General features: G+C 40.0%; 1 protein-coding gene across 2 annotated transcripts in view; it reads left to right on the top strand.

Annotated features, from left to right (window-relative positions):
* LPAR1 (lysophosphatidic acid receptor 1) overlaps positions 1-19,787 on the top strand; it is a 141,157-nt gene that overhangs the window by 77,047 nt on the left and 44,323 nt on the right. For both annotated transcript variants that reach the window (XM_058523759.1, XM_058523757.1), the window contains exon 3: positions 6,799-7,546. In XM_058523759.1, the coding sequence (XP_058379742.1) occupies positions 6,799-7,546 (748 nt within the window). The remainder of the gene's footprint in view (positions 1-6,798; positions 7,547-19,787) is intronic.

Genomic DNA, 19,787 nt, shown 5'->3' with positions numbered 1-19,787 from the left:
ATTATTTCCCGTCTTCTGCTGACTTTAGTCTTTGTTTGTTCTTCTTTTTTTAATTCTGTTAGGCGTAGTTTGAGGTTGCTCATTTGGGCTTTTTCTTGTTTGTTAAGGTGGGCCTGTATTGCTATGAGTTTCCCTCTCAAGACTGCTTTTGCTGCATCCCATGTGAGTTGGTATGGTGTATTTTTGTTTTCATTTGTCTCCAGATATGATTTGATTTCTCCTTTAATTTCATCGATTATCCATTGGTTGTTTAGTAGCATGTTGTTGAGTCTCCACAGCTTTGTCACTTTCCTGGTTTTTTTCTTGTAGTTGATTTCTAGCTTCATGGCTTTGTGGTCAGAAAAGGAGCCTGAGCATGGCCAAGCCAAAGCAGCCAGAGCCAGGGTGGGGGGCGGTTGCGATGAAGGAGCCTGGAGCAGGGCATGATCAAGCTGATGCAGCTGGGGCCAGGCACAGTTGAGTCAAAGGAGCTGGGGCTGGGATGTGGTGGAGCTGGTACAGCTGGTCTGGCAGGAGCAGCTGGGGCTGTGGCCTGGGCTTGGGGCCTGAGCTGCTGCCGCCTCTGGTGCGGAGGCATGGGCAGCCCCACTGCTGGTGGGGCCTGGGTGCCTCGGGGCCGCTGCCTCTGCGGGCAGGGCACAGTCCTGCTGCCGCTGCTGGTAGGGCCCAGGTGCCTGGGGGCTGCTGCCTCTGGGGTTGGGGTGCAGTCACGCTGCTGCCGCTGGTGGGGCCCTGGTGCCTGGGGGCTGCTGCCTCTGGGGCTGGGACCAAGCTGAAGCACTGCTGTGCCGAGGCTGCGGGGCTGCTGTGCTGAAGCACTGGGTTGGGCTGGCTAGGTGCGGGAGGGGCGCTTACTTTCGCCTTCCATATCTCAGAGGCTCTTGCCTGGCTGTTGCTCTCTGCTCTCCTGAAGGGCTAGCTTGTGGAAAGTACCCTCACAACAGTTCCGCTCCCTCCCTAGGGGGCTGTGAGGAGTCTTGGAGAGCACCAGTTTTCCCCGCAGAGAGCTGCCCCTCCCCTCTTTGAGAGCCTAGTCGTCTCAGTCTGAGGGTTGCAGTCCTTAGGAAAGGAAGGGAGCTCCTCTTACCTCCTTCCACTTACTCTGGGGATTCCAGCACCTCAGTCCTCAGCTGTACAGCTGCCTGAGTGCCTCAGATGTCCCCTGTGTTGTGTGAATAGCTTCTATTGGAATATGAATGTCCTTTTTGTTGTGTCTTAGAGGGGGAGAGTTCAATGGGGGAAGCTCACTCTGCCATGATGCTGATGTCACTCCCAATTTTTACTTTTTTAAATTTAAATTTTAAAAAGTTTTATTTTTTTAAATTAAAAAAAATTTAAATTTACTTTGTCATCCTTAACTATATAGACTTTCAGGTAGGAAGAGCAAAGAACCTGCACATATTACTGCTTAACTTTGTTGGCAATTGGTGTTCAGAAGTTGGGATGCTGTAAAATACTATGTGTTTGATATTTGATTTAAAGATTTCTGGGGCCAGCCCCGTGGCGCAAGCGGTTAAGTGCGCGCACTCTGCTGCGGCAGCCCGGGGTTTGCCGGTTCGGATCCCAGGCGTGCACCGATGCACCGCTTGTCAGGCCATGCTGTGGCGGCGTCCCATATAAAGTGGAGGAAGATGGGCGTGGATGTTAGCCCAGGGCCAGTCTTCCTCAGCAAAAAGAGGAGGATTGGCAGATGTTAGCTCAGGGCCTATCTTCCTCACCAAAAAAAAAAAAAGAGAGAGAGAGAGATTTCTTTGCCCAGAGAAAGTAAATGATTACCGGGGCTAAAGGAAGGAACAGAGTTTTGCATTTATATTTACAATTTTTGCATATTCTTTGCAGAAAGGAAACTTGTAAAGTATAAACATTTTTGGAATTATCTTTAATATATTAATGCAACCAATGTATATTTAGCATCTAATCTCTCTAACAGTTGGGTACTGTACAACAATGAACAAGAAAGCTAGAATCTCTGTCCTCATAGGGTTTATAGCCTAGTGTAGGGAGATGTCGATAGATAATTAAGCAATTATGATACAGTGTGGTAAGTGTTGTTATAGGAGAAATGCAGGGAACTGTGGTAGGAAACACCTTGTCCAGAGTTGGGAAGGTCTAGGGAGAAAGACTAGAAAGAATAACATTTCTACTGATGCATGAAGAGTGAGTATAAGGTGGCATGGTGAAAATTGGAGGAAGATTGATCTAGGCTAGTGGTACTCCAAGTGTGGTCCCTGGACCAGCAGTGTCAGTATCACCTGGGGCCCCACCTCTGATCTACTAAATCAGATTCCAAAAATGTTTATACTTTAGAAGTTTCCTGACTGCAAAGGATGTAGAAAAATCAGAAATTCTTGAGATGTGGCCAGGAATATGTGTTTTAGAAACCCTCTGGGTGATTCTGGTGCAGAAAACCGCTGTCCTCACTGATACTGAGAACCAGAGGTATGGAGGAGAGAACAGCGCATCAAATAGAGCTGAAGCAGAGTTTGAAGTCATTAATAATAGCTCAAGTGGAGGCTGGAGAGGCAAGTGAGGCCTGGTAAGGTGGTTGAAGAGTTTAGATTTTTTTTTTTTTTTTGTGAGGAAGATCAGCCCTGAGCTAACATCTGCCAATCCTCCTCTTTTTGCTGAGGAAGACTGGCCCTGGGCTAACATCCGTGCTTATCTTTCTCCACTTTATATGGGATGCCGCCACAGCATGGCTTGACAAGAAGTGCGTTGGTGTGCACCTGGGATCCGAACCCCGGGCCGCTGCAGTGGAGCGCATGCACTTAACCACTGCACCACCGGGCCGGCCCCAAGAGAGTTTCGATTTTTGTCTTAAGTGCCCTGGTAGCCATTGAAGCATTTCAGTTGGGGAACAGCTTGGTTAACTTTGTCTGTTAGAAAGGTTGCTAGAGACGAGATTGGTGCTGAGTAGAAAGAACACTTAGAAAGCCAGTGTAGTAATAAGGCTGGTGGCCACGATGATGGAATGAAGTAGACAGGTTGAGTAGATACTTAGGAAGGTGAATCTACAAGATTTGGTTATTGATTAAATGATGAGGATGTGGAGAGAAGAGGGAATTCCCAGGTTTAGCACTCAAGCCACTGAATAGTGGCTCTCTAGCCTCTGGAATAGAGAACATAGGAGGAGCAAGTTGGGGATCACGAGGAAGATTATGACTTTGAGTTTGGTTTTGAACACAGAGACTGAAGTACTTATGGGGTAGTCAATTAGAGATACCAGTAGGCAATATGATATTTGCCTAGAACTCAGGAAAAAAATATGGGTTAAATATATAGACATGGGAGTATTTGGGATATATAAGATAATTGAAATCTTGGAGGACATATTAGAAAACTCAGTGAAACTGTGTTGAATAAGAATATAAATAGTATAGGAACATCGATATTGTGCAGAGGATAGGGAGCCCTCAGAAATGACTGAGAAGGACCAGCGAGAGAGAGGGATTAAAACCCAGGAGAGTATGATGTCATGAATTCCAAAGAAAGAGAATTTTCTAAAAGGAGCCTCTCAGTCATGTATCTAATGCTCTCTGAGGAGGTCAGTAAGGTGAGGACTTAAAAATTGCCATTGGAATAGCCACAAGATTGCTGTAACTTTGGGAAGTTATATGGAACTCAAAAATTTGACTACAGTGGGTTTAACAGAGGGGATGGGGTAGAAGCCATACTATAGTTAATTGAGAAATTAGTGGAGGGAGACACTAGAAAGCAATTGGCTATGAAGGAGAAAAACAATCAAAGCTGGAAGGCGAACATGAGGTCACGTGGGACTTTATTTATTTGAAGATGATAGAAACTAAACTTACTAGAATGTGGATAGGAAAGATTCAGGGGAGTGGAAAGGAGGAGTGAGGGAGGATTTGAAGATAAAAGGAAGAGAAAGGAAGCAATTTATAGAACAGGGTTCTTGAAATAGTAGGAATGGATGGGATTCAGAACACTTGGATGGTGAAGGTACACCTTTTCCATTATAACAGAAGAGGAAGAAAGGATGGATTCTTGAGTAGATAATTTTATCTTTTTGGTGGGAGAAAGGTGAAGGAGTTCCAATCTGATGATTTCTGTTTTCCTCTTTTGGCTGCTGCTGATGGGGAGAGGGAAGATGGGGCTCAAAAGAAAACAACAGATAAGTTTAAAATAGTCACTGTGGAGAAGATATAGAATAACACTGAGGCAGAAAATGAGATTTGCTGTGGCATTAAGTCTCAGTTGAGGTTAGACATCATGAATGTATACCAGAATCAATCTGCCAGATATGTTAATTTTCTCTAACGTTTCGCAGAAGCCTTGGTGTAGGTGTACAAATGGCAACTGATTGTATTCATCCAAGACTGGTGTTATTCTAAAAAATTATGAGAGTACAATGGGGCAAGTAGATTAAAAGATAAAAGTCTCTGCTTCCTTATCTGAAATTATAAAATTCAAGGGGGTCTGAAAACTGAAGAGTTTTTCATAACTCACGTAGTGGGGAAACCTGCTCTGAATGATGTGAGGCTATTTATAATCTTTATTTATCAAATTTAGTGTATATATCCATATGTTTTGCTTTAGAAATTAATTTGTATAATTATGGGGTGCTGCCCTAAATTTTGATGGGGATGTTACATCATATGTGGATTATATACTGTGTAACTGTTCTTAAAACTGGAAAAAATTTGAATTGTGAAGGACCTCAAAGTCTTTAAAAAAGAACATGTTTCTGTGTTAGCAGTAAAGAGGTTGAACAATATACTATGAAATCTGAGCTAGATAAGGAAAAAGGGGAAGATGGGGAGGGTAGTCCATTGGGAAAAAGTAGGATGCTTAAGGAAACAGATGACTTGAAAGAACTGATGTATTCAGGATCAGATGAAAAAATTGGGAGAACAGAAGTGTGGTAATTAGAATGTATAAATTAATTATTTCCAAAGAAAGACAGTTCTGAGTGGTTACAAAGTCCAGGGTGTGACCATGGGGAGTGGGCAGCTGAGCTGTAATGGAATAGGTCATTAGAGATGAGGTCAAGAAACAGAGAAGCAAGAAAATTAGATGAATTACACAGAGTAATGGGAAGATTTGGGATGGAATGGAATACTACAAGCCAGGTTCTCAGATCTGCAATGAATGAGGCTCTGTGGAAGATCCGTAAGATACCAGAATATTTAAGACAAGGTCTCTACTCTTCCCCGGACCATGATCTCTTTAAGAAACAGACAAGTAAAACAATAAGTGATTATACAACATGGTAAGTGTAACAATAAAATCATGATCTAAAAGCTGTTAAAGTCTAAGTGAGGAAAGAGATTCTAGAGGTTTGGACAGGTCAGAAGACTGACCGTTCAATAAGCGTTTCACGTTGTTTTGGAGCTTTCAGTGTTTGGTAAACATTTGTGCGCAACCTATGGATATTCAGTAGAATATTTGATCAAAAATTGTGGTTAAAACTGTCATATTTGCTAAGTAGTTTATTAAACACAGTGCAAGATAAAAAGGAAAAGGTAGGATGTGAGCTGTCTTCAAGAAATATTTTCTTTTTTTTTTTTTAATTTTTATTTATTTATTTTTTTCCCCCAAAGCCCCAGTAGATAGTTGTATGTCATAGCTGCACATCCTTCTAGTTGCTGTATGTGGGACGCAGCCTCAGCATGGCTGGAGAAGCGGTGCGTCGGTGCGCGCCCGGGATCCGAACCCGGGCCGCCAGCAGCACAGTGCACGCACCTAACCGCTAAGCCACGCGGCCGGCCCCAAGAAATATTTTCTAATTCTAGGAGTCTCAGAGAAACTTAAGCCTTCAGGAAAAGTGATTTATTCTATTTGTGTAATTTTCTAGTTTCTCTTTTATGTTTTATTTTCTAATTTTGTTTTAACAGTTTTGTTGGCTACCTATATTATTCTATTATAAAGTTCCTCAATCCTTCTTGGATTCAAGTGAGAGTATAAACAATTAATAAGCAAATATATTTTAATTGGTGATGTCCAAAAATAAGGAAACACAGAATAAAACATTATCACTCCACATTTTAAAAGATATACTTTATCTGATCTAAGTATGCTTCACTTTTTGTAGAGCAGTATCAAAGTGTCAACTGCTCTTTGGAGGTTACATTAGGTAACATATTTCTTATGTCCTTGAAAAAGAAAAAAGTCCTCAAACGTCATAGGTTGGTTGATACATGCTATTCTGGGGATAAGGAGTCGTGGGGGTAGACGGTGCAGACCACAGGAATGTCGAACAGCAAAGGCTGGCTTTGAGCAAAAAACCTTTGATGCATAGTGACCTCTTTAAAATGTCGAGACTGACGGTCCTTGTGGGGACTTGCTGTACAAAATGTCTGTCACAGGTTGAACATACTATGTGAGAACAGAAATGCAGAATAATAGGGCAATAGTACCCTATCTATAAACCAACTATGTTTACAGATTCCCTAAATAACAGGTCAAAATAGATTTCACTATAGTAAATATTCCAGTTGCAATGCTTTGCACAGTTCCCATCTGTCTCATGTATTTTAAGCAAGATTTCTGGGCCATGTGGCTTTTCTAGTAGACTTCAATGACATGCAACCACCAAGCACAGACCTTGTCATTTATTTAACTCCAACTGTCTTTAATCTTGAGGACAGTAATACAGTGAGAAACCTTGGGGTTTCAACAATCATAGAACCTTGTGCAGGATCAGATTTTCAAATTCTTTGCTTTTTTTTTTGCCGCATTTACCATAGACATCTTGTGTTGTCTATACTATGTCTTTATATTTGGATCTGTGGTTTCTTCCTTTTTTTTTTTTTTTCTCATCTTTCCTCCCTTCTTTAGTTCACAGCCATGAATGAACCACAGTGCTTCTACAATGAATCCATTGCCTTCTTTTATAACCGGAGTGGAAAGTATCTTGCCACAGAATGGAACACAGTCAGCAAGCTGGTGATGGGACTTGGAATCACCGTCTGTATCTTCATCATGTTGGCCAACCTACTGGTCATGGTGGCAATCTATGTCAACCGCCGCTTCCATTTTCCTATTTATTACTTAATGGCTAATCTGGCTGCTGCGGACTTCTTTGCGGGGTTGGCCTACTTCTACCTAATGTTCAACACGGGACCTAACACTCGGAGACTGACGGTCAGCACGTGGCTCCTCCGTCAGGGCCTCATTGACACTAGCCTGACTGCATCTGTGGCCAACTTACTGGCTATTGCAATCGAGAGGCACATCACGGTTTTCCGCATGCAGCTCCACACGCGGATGAGCAACCGGCGGGTGGTGGTGGTGATTGTGGTCATTTGGACGATGGCCATTGTCATGGGTGCTATACCCAGCGTGGGCTGGAACTGCATCTGTGATATTGAAAATTGTTCCAACATGGCACCCCTCTACAGTGACTCGTACTTAGTTTTCTGGGCCATTTTCAACTTGGTGACCTTTGTTGTAATGGTGGTTCTCTATGCTCATATCTTTGGCTATGTTCGCCAGAGGACTATGAGAATGTCTCGGCATAGTTCCGGACCCCGGCGGAATCGGGATACCATGATGAGTCTTCTGAAGACTGTGGTCATTGTGCTTGGTAAGTTTTGTCTTGACTGTAATTCACTTTATGGATTCTCAATGTCTTAATATATACCATGTTAGTTTATGATAGTGGTAAGTGACAATATAAATATTTACCAGGTATATATGTAGGAATTACAAGGGGATGAGACTTTATATCAAATGTCTGTGATAAAGTTAGCATACCAGTCTTTGTACAATTACAGAATTGGCTTTAGGGAAATACATGTCTCAGTGATGTATAAATGATGATCTGAAAGATGTCATTGATGAGTTTGGCTGTCAAGTATTGAAAATATCAGCTTTTGAAAGGTTTCCTTACAGCCCAAATTGTGGAACTTTTGCCTTGTGGTCTCTTTATTACAGATTTCCATTTAGAAAGTACTTTTATATAATATGAAGACACTTTCATATAAAGTTATTTTTAGGAGTCTATTTCTAAATAAGTTATCTTTCACATTTTGTAATTGTTACTACATAGATGTAGGTAAGTATATTAAGGATTTATATTTCCCACACAAAATGAATCAAAATTAATAGCATTCTGTGAGAGTTATCTTTATGAAAACTTACTTTTTTCATTAATTTTGTGTTTATAGTAGTGGAAGTTAATTCATATTTCAAGGTGAAGAGCAGGATTTTATTCTTTTATGTGCGCTCCAATAACTTTTGCCTTTAAATAACTACTATTTTTCCTGGATGAAAAATTTATGGTAATGATCAGGAGGAATATATTTATTTATTCATTTATGTACTCAGAAAATAGTTAAAGAGCACCTAGTAAACTCCGGGCCCTGTGCTGACCCCTGGAGATGTACCCACGAAAAGCACAGACACAACATTTCTTTGGAGCTTAGAGTGCTTATTTTAAAAGTTCACCCAGTGAGAATTTATTTAAATAATTACGCTATTGAATTTCATTTTCTTCACTGACTATTTTCAGGTTAACGTTTGATCACATTTAAAAAATCCTTTAAAAAATCTTTTAGCATTTCATCTTTTGCCATGGAGATTCAGTGGAAAGTTTCTCTAATTCTCTTTGCTCCAATTTGTGAAGCAGTGTTAAGTGAATGCAACCTGGGATTGTGTGGCTCCTCTGAAACTGGGAGTCATGTTCATTTTAGTCAGTGGAAAGAGAGAGGGCCCTAAATATCACTAAATAAATTAGCATGCGAGTTGATGCGACGGTGCCATCTGTTTTGGTTAGAGCGAATGCATCATGGAGATCATTTCTGGGTATCCTGATTGTGACCCTCTTGTAGACCTATAAGAATAACAACAGGCCTTGTGATTGCTGACATAACTGAAGCCCTAACTGGCACACTTAGCTTGTATCCCCACTGGACCCCCATCACCTCCAATGTGAGATTATCTTATTCCATCCAACGAAGTTTAGTAGAAGTACAAAATGGTCCCCCTACATGTTTAATTATCAACAGAAACCTTGAGCGTACCTGTGCTACAAAGACATATTTTCCATGATATGGATGGACACATCTTAGTTTACCACGGGTGCTATTTTTGTATGAAATTAAATAACAGATATTTTACTTCTGTATTGACTCAAATATTTATTTGCTGATGATCTGAATGTTGGTTGAAACTTTTCATAGGGATGTGCTTTTTCTGTTACCCAAGTGCTGCTTATAGTTCATGGAACCATCAGCAGAAAATGACTACTGAACTTGGACTATGAACCTGGCAAGTTCTTGTTTTAATTTTGACCTTTGTGTAATGCCTAGCATATTCCGGTGTGCAGTATGCTTCACGATTCATATAAAATTAACTGTTGTGCCTCACTGGATTGCTTTGCAGGTTAAATGAGAAATATTTTGAGGGTTTATGGGGCAACAGTTTCAGTGTACATCTGCTGTGAATGCCCTTTTGCCCCTTGACACCAAACCCAAACTTGAAAATAGCAGAACTAATGTTGCCCCCTGAGGCTTAAACTAGTAGATGCTACAAAGATTGAATACCTGTAACTACCTCTGGAATAAATAGTGTTATATCTATAGATGTGTGATGGAAGACATTTTAGAACATGGAAAACTGTAATCAGGGTGATAAGCAGGTGAAGAAATTTGGTGAGGCAAGATGTGTATGTGATTGTAATCTAGGAAGGAGAAATTAAATAAATGGACTGTAGCCTTTGTGAGAAAAGCAGCAAAAAAGGGAGAATGAGCAGGGGAAGGGGGCAGGTGATTGGAAAGTTTAGAATAGGGAACTCACAATCCTAAATAGTCAGACATTTGTCAAGGTGATGCCTAATGCCATTCCGACAATGTACTCCACCGCCTGAATTCTGTGTAGTCATGACTGCATGGAAGAGATGGGTTGGTCTTGTAGGAACAAGAATTCTAATCTACTTGAAGCTCTTCTCATTGTAAACTAGTTTATTGACAATTGGGTCTTTTTGGTGCACATTTGGTTTTGAATATCTGTCTTCTCTGCCACATTGTGATGGCAGGCAGGGATTGTAATGATGTGCTGGCCACTTCCTCCACAATACCTCTCATAGTGTCTGACATGAAGTAGGTGCTCATTAAGTAATTGTTGAATAAATGGATGCGGTGGCAAAACCAAGTTTTTGGGCCTTCAAAACTGAGGACCGGAGAGAGCTACAGTGAATTCTCTAAGTTCACACCACTTTATTCAGCCATGTGGCAGGAGCCAAAGCTAGCCACACTCCTATCAGGTTTTGTGCCTTCCAATCAGATACAACGGCTTGGAAAGTGACTGGCCTCAATGGATGCTCAATAGGTAATATGTTTATTTTTGTTTATTCTGGGGACGATGACAGTTTGATTAACTGTAGAAAACCTTCAGTTTCCATTTCACCATGTCAAAGTGACCTCTGGGTTTTAGACCTGTTCAGTCCTCATGATCAACAAAAGGATTTGTTGGTCAGCAAGTCGAATTCCTAGGAGTCAACATAAAATAAAGGTGTCTTTGAGATTTGTGATGGCAATACCAGTAGCGGCTTTTAAGCACAAGATTGTATATAAGCTGCTTTTGAGTGAGTACTGAATCTTAATATTTATTTTTATTTGTCGAACACTTACACAGCATTAATCCTGTGCCCAGCACTACTCTACCTTAGAATAGCAACCCTATGGCGTATAGTGTATTCATTATCTATTTGTTATCCTCGTTTTCCAGAGTTGAAAACTGAGGCACAAAAAAGTTAGGTAAGTTGCCCAAGGTCACACAGCTAGTTACGTACAAGAGCTGGAATTCATTTCAGGCAGTGGTTCCAGAGCCCATGTGTTTTTCACCTCCATGCTATCTTGCCTCTCAATAATAAAAGCAACTACCAGCACATGCTGTGTTTCGTTATAAAGTTTGACCAGCACTGTGCTATTAAATTGAAACATTGTGATCCCATTTGTTTCCGTTGATGCTGCCTAGGTACCTGGGCTTTGTTTCCTGGGTAGAAGAAAGCTTCGAGGGAGCATTCCTTTTCTTCTCTTGCTTCTGATGACGAAGCTCATGACTCTCATTTCATCTGCCCTTTTCCACTGTTTGGTGTTGGAGCACTAATAACTGACTGCTTCTGATTGAGGGAGTGTTTTGTTCCAGGTGTAGTTAACTTGAAGCTTCATTGTCCCAGCATGAAGTCATGTAACCTTCCCCAGGCTTGAATTCTCCTTGCTTGACATTTTACCAAGAATTCCTTTTGAGTCTGTTCCACGGTTGAATCAGAGTGGCAGTAGATGTTCTTCCTTATTTGAGCACAGTCTGTCTTGAGTTGTAAGTCCTTGCCTTTCCTGCTCTGTTCCTTGTGATGACACTTCTGTTGGGGATGATTAGAAAAGAGGAAGGCCAGGATTTGGAAAGAGAAAAGAATCGTTCCCGTTGGAGGTTTTTGCATCTGAGCCCAGGATGAGAGTGAGGGACAAAAAGCAAACTAAACTCAGGTAGATCTTCTCTCTTTGGGGAAGAAGAGGGAGACCCTATTTTCTAGTTTGATCTGTTCTGGCTGGAAATGATCACCACTGAAGCTAAATTACCTCTTACCTCCCATGTTCTCTGTCCCACGGTCAATACTTGGCCCTACTCTTCATGCACTGTTTATAACTTGACACCGAGGAAGGTTGGTGTCAAGTTATAAACTTTTGTATGAAGGAACTGAGTTAAGATAGCATAAGTAACTTGTCCAAGATCACTTTTCTTAAGCAGCAGAACTGGAATTCAGCTGTAGAGTTGTTGTAGACCATGACCTTCCATCACAGGTACTGACTGTGCGCATACCATACAAGAGACTGTTCCTGGTGGTGATGATAGTGGTGGGGGCCTGATGGTTTAAGCCCATTGTTTTCTTGTTCGCTCTTATAGATGATAATTTGGTCAGTATCTTGTTAGCAAATCTTTACATACTTCTCTTTCCACTTTAGTTCAGGAAACATGTTATTGAGTGCTAATTGTGTGCTAAGGGATAAAAGGATGAATAAGGTAAAATCCATTCTTTATGGAGCTTAGGGTATAGTAGAGGAGACTAAGAAAGAGCTGTAACACACAGTCAGGTCCACGTGCTAGTAGAGTTATGGGTGAAGTGATCTTGAGTAGAGGGAAGAGAGGGCTTCCTAGAGGAGGCAAAATTGAGCTAGTCTTGATGCATGGGGAGGAGCTTGCCTTCTTGTAGGGTGGGGGTGGAGGAGAAGCTAGGTGATAGCAGGAGCAATGGTTGTCACCTTTGAGGAGCTGGAAGTGGTCAGGTGTGATAGCATGGTGGGTGCGCCGGATGGAATTTTGAGTGCGAGTCAAAGCCTTCATGCTAAGGAGTTTGGGCTTCTGCCCTGTAGGTGATCAGCGATGCTGAAGGATTCCCCAAGATAAAGAATACCAATTCCTTATAGGGGAACCACATGATTTATCATCCAAACTGAGACCCTTTAGATAGTGAAAACAGGCACTAAGTGGTTGGGACACTGAGACAATAGGCACACACCAAGACTGTTCTGGTCAACCCGGGAGGGGTGGTCACCCTTCTTCTAGGCTCTGCTTTCTGTTTGTTTGTTTGTCTATTTATATTCTTTCTGCAGTTTCTCTTGGCTTTTAAATGCAGGGCTCGACACAGGACTTGTTCCACTGTGGAAAGATGATAGAGAAGGACTTTCATTTTTTTTTTTAAAGCAAGGATCTGTCTAGATTTAGAATTTTTGAGCTGAAAGGGTCTTTAAAAATCGCACCATCCAACTCCCTAATCTTACAAAGAAAGAGACTGAAGCTCTCAAGTTAATTGAGAAATTTAGGTCTGAGTTAGCTGGTGGCCCAAACCAAGATGCAGGTTTGCTGACTTCCAGTGAGGTGCTGCTCTTACTGCCTATGCCTCCCCCTTGTTCAGTCCCATCCAGGCTTTCCCTCATTTTCTTTCCTATGAACATCAATGAGTATTTACATGGCTAGCTGGGATTTGGTGTAAACCTTGTCCTATAAAGATTCCTGGCTCCCACAGAAAGGGTCCTCTTGAATTTGGCCTTGTGTAACCACCTGATAATCTCTGTAATGAAGCTTGGTCAAAAGCTTGCCAATGAGTTTCCAAAAGTCATCGGAAACTGAGTTGAGGCACATTATATAGCTTTTACACGTATTAGCATCCTGTTAGCTATCTTAACAGCAATTGTATTAGTTTTTCATTCATTCATTCATTCATTTCATTTCAATGGTTTTTTATTAAGTTTATGTTTTACCTGGTGGGTTTTCTTCCTCTACTTTTATTCATTGAGGCAGGATGCCTCTGGGATCTACTCTTGACTCTGCCATTACCTGTCTGGGTGATTCTGGGCAAGTTACTTTCTCTGTGCATTCATTTCTCTGTACCTTCATGTGTAGGATGAAGTTGGCCAGTTTGATTTCCAAGATTATTTAGTGTTCATTTATTACTCCGTAAATAAAATGATAAGGGCAGTAACTACTATGGATCAGCTGTGTAGAATTTTCTAGTAGAAAATGTAGAAATGGCATTGAAACAAAAGCAAGGGACTATGATTGATCTCCGTATCAGCTTCTTTAATATTTAACTTTAAATGTACTATCTTCCGTTAAAGGGAGTGGCCCATTCATAGAGGATAGTCTCAAAGAAATGAATTTTTTTGCTTTACTCTCCTGTAGAGAGCTGCACGACAGGAAGGGAAGGTTTCTCAGTTGGTCCTGTTGCTAGGGGAAGGGAGTGGACACAAGAGTTTGTTATTCCCTGGCCACAGGTGACCAGCTGCACATCCTGTTGCTCTGAAGAGGAACCAAGGCTACCCAAGTCTCCTCAGGTCTCCATGGCATCCCTGTGAAGGCTTCTTTGAGGAAGAACCTGAGAGAATGTTTATGAGAGCCTTGGTTGTTTGGCCAGCCCTGAGGCTGGCTTGGCACTGTGCGTATGGTCAGGAGAGACCCCTGCAGAAGCCCCACATCCTGGGCCCAGGTCAAAAGGGAAAACAACTTTCAAACACAGCTCTTTATACCCTTTTGTTGCCTGACTCCATTCAAATATTTTTACTCAGAAGAAACTTTTGAACAGAAACAAACAAACAAAAAATACCACATTAACCCAACAGAGTTCCTTTTCAGGTGTGGGCAGAGCAGCCAGAACATGAAGCTCTTTCTTATTTTAGGTCTTGATGAGAGTGATTCAGACCTTGTCTGGCTGAGCCTCCTGTCAGTCCCAATATGAATGTTGCACAGTCATTTGCCCTTATCATTAAAGGTCATAAGTGATGCAAAGATTCCTTGAATGAATTATGGTGACCACTGGGAATCACTGTTACCTGGGGATTGAGAGCTTAAATTTGGAATAAAATCAGGCCAGAGTTTGGAATTTGAATCCTCACTCCTCACTTACTAGTTCATAACTCTGAGTAAATAGCTTAACCTCTCTGAGCCTCAGTTTTAGAACTAATAAAATAAAGGTAGTAGGCCCTTTCTCATCAAGTGGTTGTGAGCATGAGGTGAGCTGGTTCATGGAAAGCACACTTAGCACAGAGTCTGACTCATGGAAAACACTTGCTACATGGTAGCAAGTATTATCATTACTATTAGGTCTTGTCTACATGTGCATTTCCTTCCCCCTTCTCTTTGTCTCTCTCTCTTTCTGACACACCCACACACCGGCATACACGTAATAGTGGATTTGGTGGTTGAGGTGGTGCTTCATTTCTAGGATATGGTATCAAAATACTGTTGTGTTTTATCAGCTGTTGGCTCTAGTAAAAGGCTATAAATTTTATTCTGAGTGGCCTTTGCTTTTCCAAAGATACATCTGTGCTGCAGAGTTGCCTGCAACTTATTTGTTGATCCTTAGCCCTATGTATGAAAAGTCCTGTTAACACCAAAGAAATGGCAGTCTTGACCTGGTAACTCTCCAGAGATGAGTAAATGGTGTTGACCATGAAAATGAATTTTGAAATGGAACAGGCCACTTTGTTAATATCTATTGGAAAGGGTCTTCAGTTCTTCAGATGGACCTGCAATGCTTAGGGCATAGCTGGCAGCCCAACCATCATTTAGGGCACCATTCTGTTTCCTTTTGATCAGCAGTGAAGGACCACATCCGCCATAAATGGAAGAAATGGCAAATGGTTGGTTGGGGCCGTGAGACCCCATGAGACCTTATTGCTCCTGTTCTCCAGCCTGTCCCAACTTTACAGTGTGACCACCTCTGATTCCTTTAGTCTGGGCCTCATCACTGTTCACCTAGGAAGAAAAGGATATTTTCTTCTCTTCTAATCTCTCACTGCTACTTCATGAATCTCTTTGGAGTATCATTAGGGACAGTCTATAATGGTCGAGCCTTATCTTCCCAGCACTTAGAACGGGGCCCAGCACTTAGCAAACTAGATATTTGTTGAATGAATAAATGAAGTATACCGTTTATTCTGGATAGAGTTTTACAAGTTCCCTAGTAACAATAGAAATATACCTGTGTAGCTTTAAATTCAATGTGATTTAATAATGAGTCTCATTCAAAGGAATATTTGTTATAAGGTAGTTATAATAAGGAAGTTCCACATTCTGCCTGTCCAGGGCATTTTTTTTAGGCTAAGTTTCACTATGAGCTTGTTAAATAGTTTATTTTGTCAATGAACATATATTAATGTCTACTAGTTTCTCTGTTAAGGAGTAGGGATACAAAAATCAATGAAAATATGGACTCTGTTCTCAAAGAGCTCTTGTTTTAGTAGATCATGATAGATAACTTAAATAAATACAATGTAATATGGTAAATAAAACATGCAAGGTGCTATGGGCACCTGATTGGGCAATGTCAGGAAAGACTACATGATGAAGGTGATATTGGAATTACATCTTAGACGTTGTGTAGAAGTTTGCCACATGAGCCCAGGCAAAGGAATTATTTCTATTAGATATTCTTTGCACTCTGAATTGAATTAAATATTCAATCACTTCCTTATATTGCAATTAATATGTCACTTAGATATGACAGTAACCCCTGTTAGGCTTGCACATCTCATGTAAATTGCTGGAGATGGGAAGGGAAGCTTGCATAATTTTAAGACAATATTGTGCTTATAAATTTTTTGCCTGCATTTTCATTGGTATAATTCATTTATTTGAAGTGACTGAAGTTAGAAGGTTCACATCATCAAAATGGTTATAAAGTCAATGAGTTTTGAATGATTACTGACCTATAAGGAAAGGTATGAATTTCTATACGTGCAAATTAACATCCTATGGAAAGCAAGAAGGGCTCTATAGTGACATGTCGATATTTCACGACCTGAAAAATCATTGCCAGGAAATGTGGACACTTACACCTGAAGCATGATAAGAATACAGTTTTCTATGCCTTCTCACAGTCTTTCATGGCATTGTGGGTAGGGAGATTTCAGAATGTTTATAGTTGATTTTTGTTATTGTTAGAGCAATATAATTCAGAGACAGCTGTTACGTCTAGAAACATACAATCCTGTTTTCAGGGATTTATATTCTTTTGGACTCTAAGCATCATTTCTGATTCCCTGATACAGATGTAATAAGAATGAACATAGGATAAACACACACATACATGCATGAATTGCCAAATTTAGCAAATAAAAATAATTGCGTGGGACAAACTTATACTTACAAAAGTATTGTGTATCCGAAATTCAAATTTAACTGGGCATCTTGCATTTTATTTGACAACCCCAACACACACACACACACACACACACACACACACACACGCACACACGCACACACGCACACACACCGACCCCAAGTATTGGCTGGGAAATAAAGTATTTTAGATGGCAATTAACTCTCTATACATAGATTTTTCTCTTTGTATTACAGGTTTCCATATTATCCTGGAGATCAATTTAAATACACAAGGGGTTTCACTTATTTAATATTTCTTATTTTTGTTTTGAGTTATCTGGAAATAAAAGGACATATCTGGTTTATAGAATCTTCTATTTGTTTCTCAGAAATTATGTATGCTTATGAACAGGTAATGTTGTATACCTCCAGTTCAAAACTGAATTATTCTCTCCTTTTGCATATTCTTTGTCATGCTCTTTGAAAAAAACATTTTAACGAAATTTGTTTTTCCATATAAACAAATAATTTTTTTTCCTTGTGTTTTCTACCTTTGATATTTTTTCTCTGAGGTCTAAACTGGAGCCTTATGCCTCTGAGAAGCTACTTTTTATTCGTGTGTTTTAGTGAAGATGATAGTGTCTAGACTGAGTGTGGTCATGGCTTTACTTAAACCCTGGCAGGTCTCCTCCACCAATAGAGGACTTATTGTAATGATCCAAAGCAAATATGAAGTTCTAATAGAGAGACACAGCAATAACAGGGTCTTTTTGAAGAAGTGGGATTTAATCTGGCATCGAGAGACTGGAAATTCATGGCTTCACCTATTTATCCTGTCCAAGTAGACTTTTGTTGACACAAAGCACACTGCATTTTAAGTAGGGTTTTCCATGAGTTCATTCTAAATGAGTATTTTCTTCACTTCAAAAAGCTTCTCTTCATGTGGCAGGCATGAATTCATTTGCTCCAATTATTTTCCTTTTTTTTTGGGAGAGGGAAGATAGCCACTTCGGAGCCCAGCCTCACAGGACCTGCGTAGGAGACTGATGAAGTGAAAAGTTGACAAGCTTTGCTGTAGCCAGCAAGTGATTCACCATGTTTTATTGAAGGGATTTGCTATGCTAACCTTGCTGAGCACGTGGCGCCTGGGAATGCTCCTTTGTATATTGCCGCAGCCCAGAAGGAAAAGCCAAGCTATAAATTGAGGAGCTGCAATCAGTGAGTTCCTGAACGAAAACAGGAGAGGCTGTATTTGGACATCCTGCACAGTACATGTATAATAATCAAATAAACAAAAGTTGTAGAGATTAGAGCACTAGCTTTATTTAATTTGGCAAATTCTAATGTCTTCAGGGGGAAAAAGTGAAGATGTTTTCATTAAAAAACACCGTTTCTAAGGCACCACGTGTTATGTTCTAGCATATTTACAAGTACCAACATATAAGAACAATTTATTTAGGATGGAAGAGAATGCTGTAGAAATTTGAATAGCAAGTCTAACTGTAGTATAGATTATTACATTGCTAAGATAATAAGATTGATATAATTCTAGAATGAAATTTTATAATGTTTTAGTTCAATCTGAATTTGTTCTGTCACTTAAGGCAAGAAGTCTGTCGCTAAAGCATGCATAAATTTAAAAGACATTAGAAGCAGGATCAGAAAAAGTTAGAAACAATTAGAAAGTACATTCATTTATATGCATTGATCTATCTAAAATATATTACATACTATGACATTGTTATTACATTACAATGCATTATATGTTCAATGTTCTGTCCCTCAGTGATTATTGACTTATGACTTTAATAATGTTGTATGTAGGTTTATTACTAGATAGCTTATTGAGGTTATGGGATATTTTGACCCATTATTTTGATTAGACTTCAAGGAAATTTTTGTATGATCTTTAGGAACATAGACACTTAAATCAGAATTAGAGTAACACAATTTTTGTTGAGAAGGTATTTTCTGGAGTGTACATTGTTAGTCTAATCCCTTCAACAATTTAATATATAGAGCAGTTAAAACATTTCTAGTTTGCTACATTTTTTCAGATTTAGTTTGACGGAAATTTTCATGAGCATCAAACTTTTGTATACGTTGTAAAATGAAGACTTAATTTATCAATTAGTTTTTTTGAATATATCAGAATGTAACATAGTGTCTACCATTGTGAGTTTTCGTTTTTCCTCTCGCATTTACTTTTCCTTGGCCTTATTTTACAGCTAAATTTTATTAAAAATATTTGATTTGTTTTGGTTTTAATATGTAATAAAATTTGTGTACAGTTTGGCCATTAATTTTGTTTTTAATTAATTTTTCTACCAATTTTAACTTTTCCTGGGTCAATATTTATGGTTTTGAGAGTTTTTAAAAAAATAAAGAGGATCATAATAATGGTTAACATTTGAATGCTTACTAGTCATCAAGACTCATTAAGTCCTATTCCTTTGCCCTATATTATTATATTAAAGTAATAAAATTTTCAGCAAAAATCTTAATCTTTCTGAATTTCAGTTCCCTCATCTGCCAAATGTAGATAATATATTTTTGTGAAGATCATATATAATGATTGTGAAAGCTCTTTTTATAGCAAGTGTCACATAAATGTAAGCTATTAATGTTTTTGCAGCTGCTGCTTATAGAGCAGAGACCAAAAAGAAAAGAAAATGTTTGGAATGCTAAGCAAGAAATGTGATGTAGTGTGGTTGCAAAGGCATTAACTATAGTCTACTCCAGATTTGCCACTTACTGGTTGGTGTGACTTTGGGCGATCCACTTAACCTTGACAACAATTTCCTCATCTGTACCATGAAGGGTTTCACTATGTCAGTGTTTCTCCAAGTGTGGTCCAAGGACCACCCACATCTGAATCACCTGGGGTTGTTAAACAGGCTGATTCCTGGGCCCCAGCCCAGACCTACTGAAGCAGAACCTTTGTGTTGGCATCCAGGCATCCATAGTTCAGTCATACACACCTGGCATTAAGCCTATCCTTGTTCATTTCTAAAGTCTGGTTTTCACCTTTCCCACCAAAATGGACACATTGTTGGTGCCACTCAAACAGTGGGTGAAGACCGGTGATTGCCCCCACATATGTGTGTGTGTACACCTGCTTTGCAAGGGAGAAGATGAGGGGAGAAAGGTAAAGGAAGGTGAAGTTAGGGAGAAAACACAGTACTACTGAGATAAAATTCCTGGGTCTTGAAGAGTTTGCTATTAAA

This window comes from Diceros bicornis, chromosome 28 (genome assembly GCF_020826845.1).
Source record: "Diceros bicornis minor isolate mBicDic1 chromosome 28, mDicBic1.mat.cur, whole genome shotgun sequence".
Taxonomy (NCBI): domain Eukaryota; kingdom Metazoa; phylum Chordata; class Mammalia; order Perissodactyla; family Rhinocerotidae; genus Diceros; species Diceros bicornis.
The sequence above is the reverse complement of the archived record's forward strand: the minus strand, read 5'-3'. Positions and strand labels throughout refer to the sequence as shown.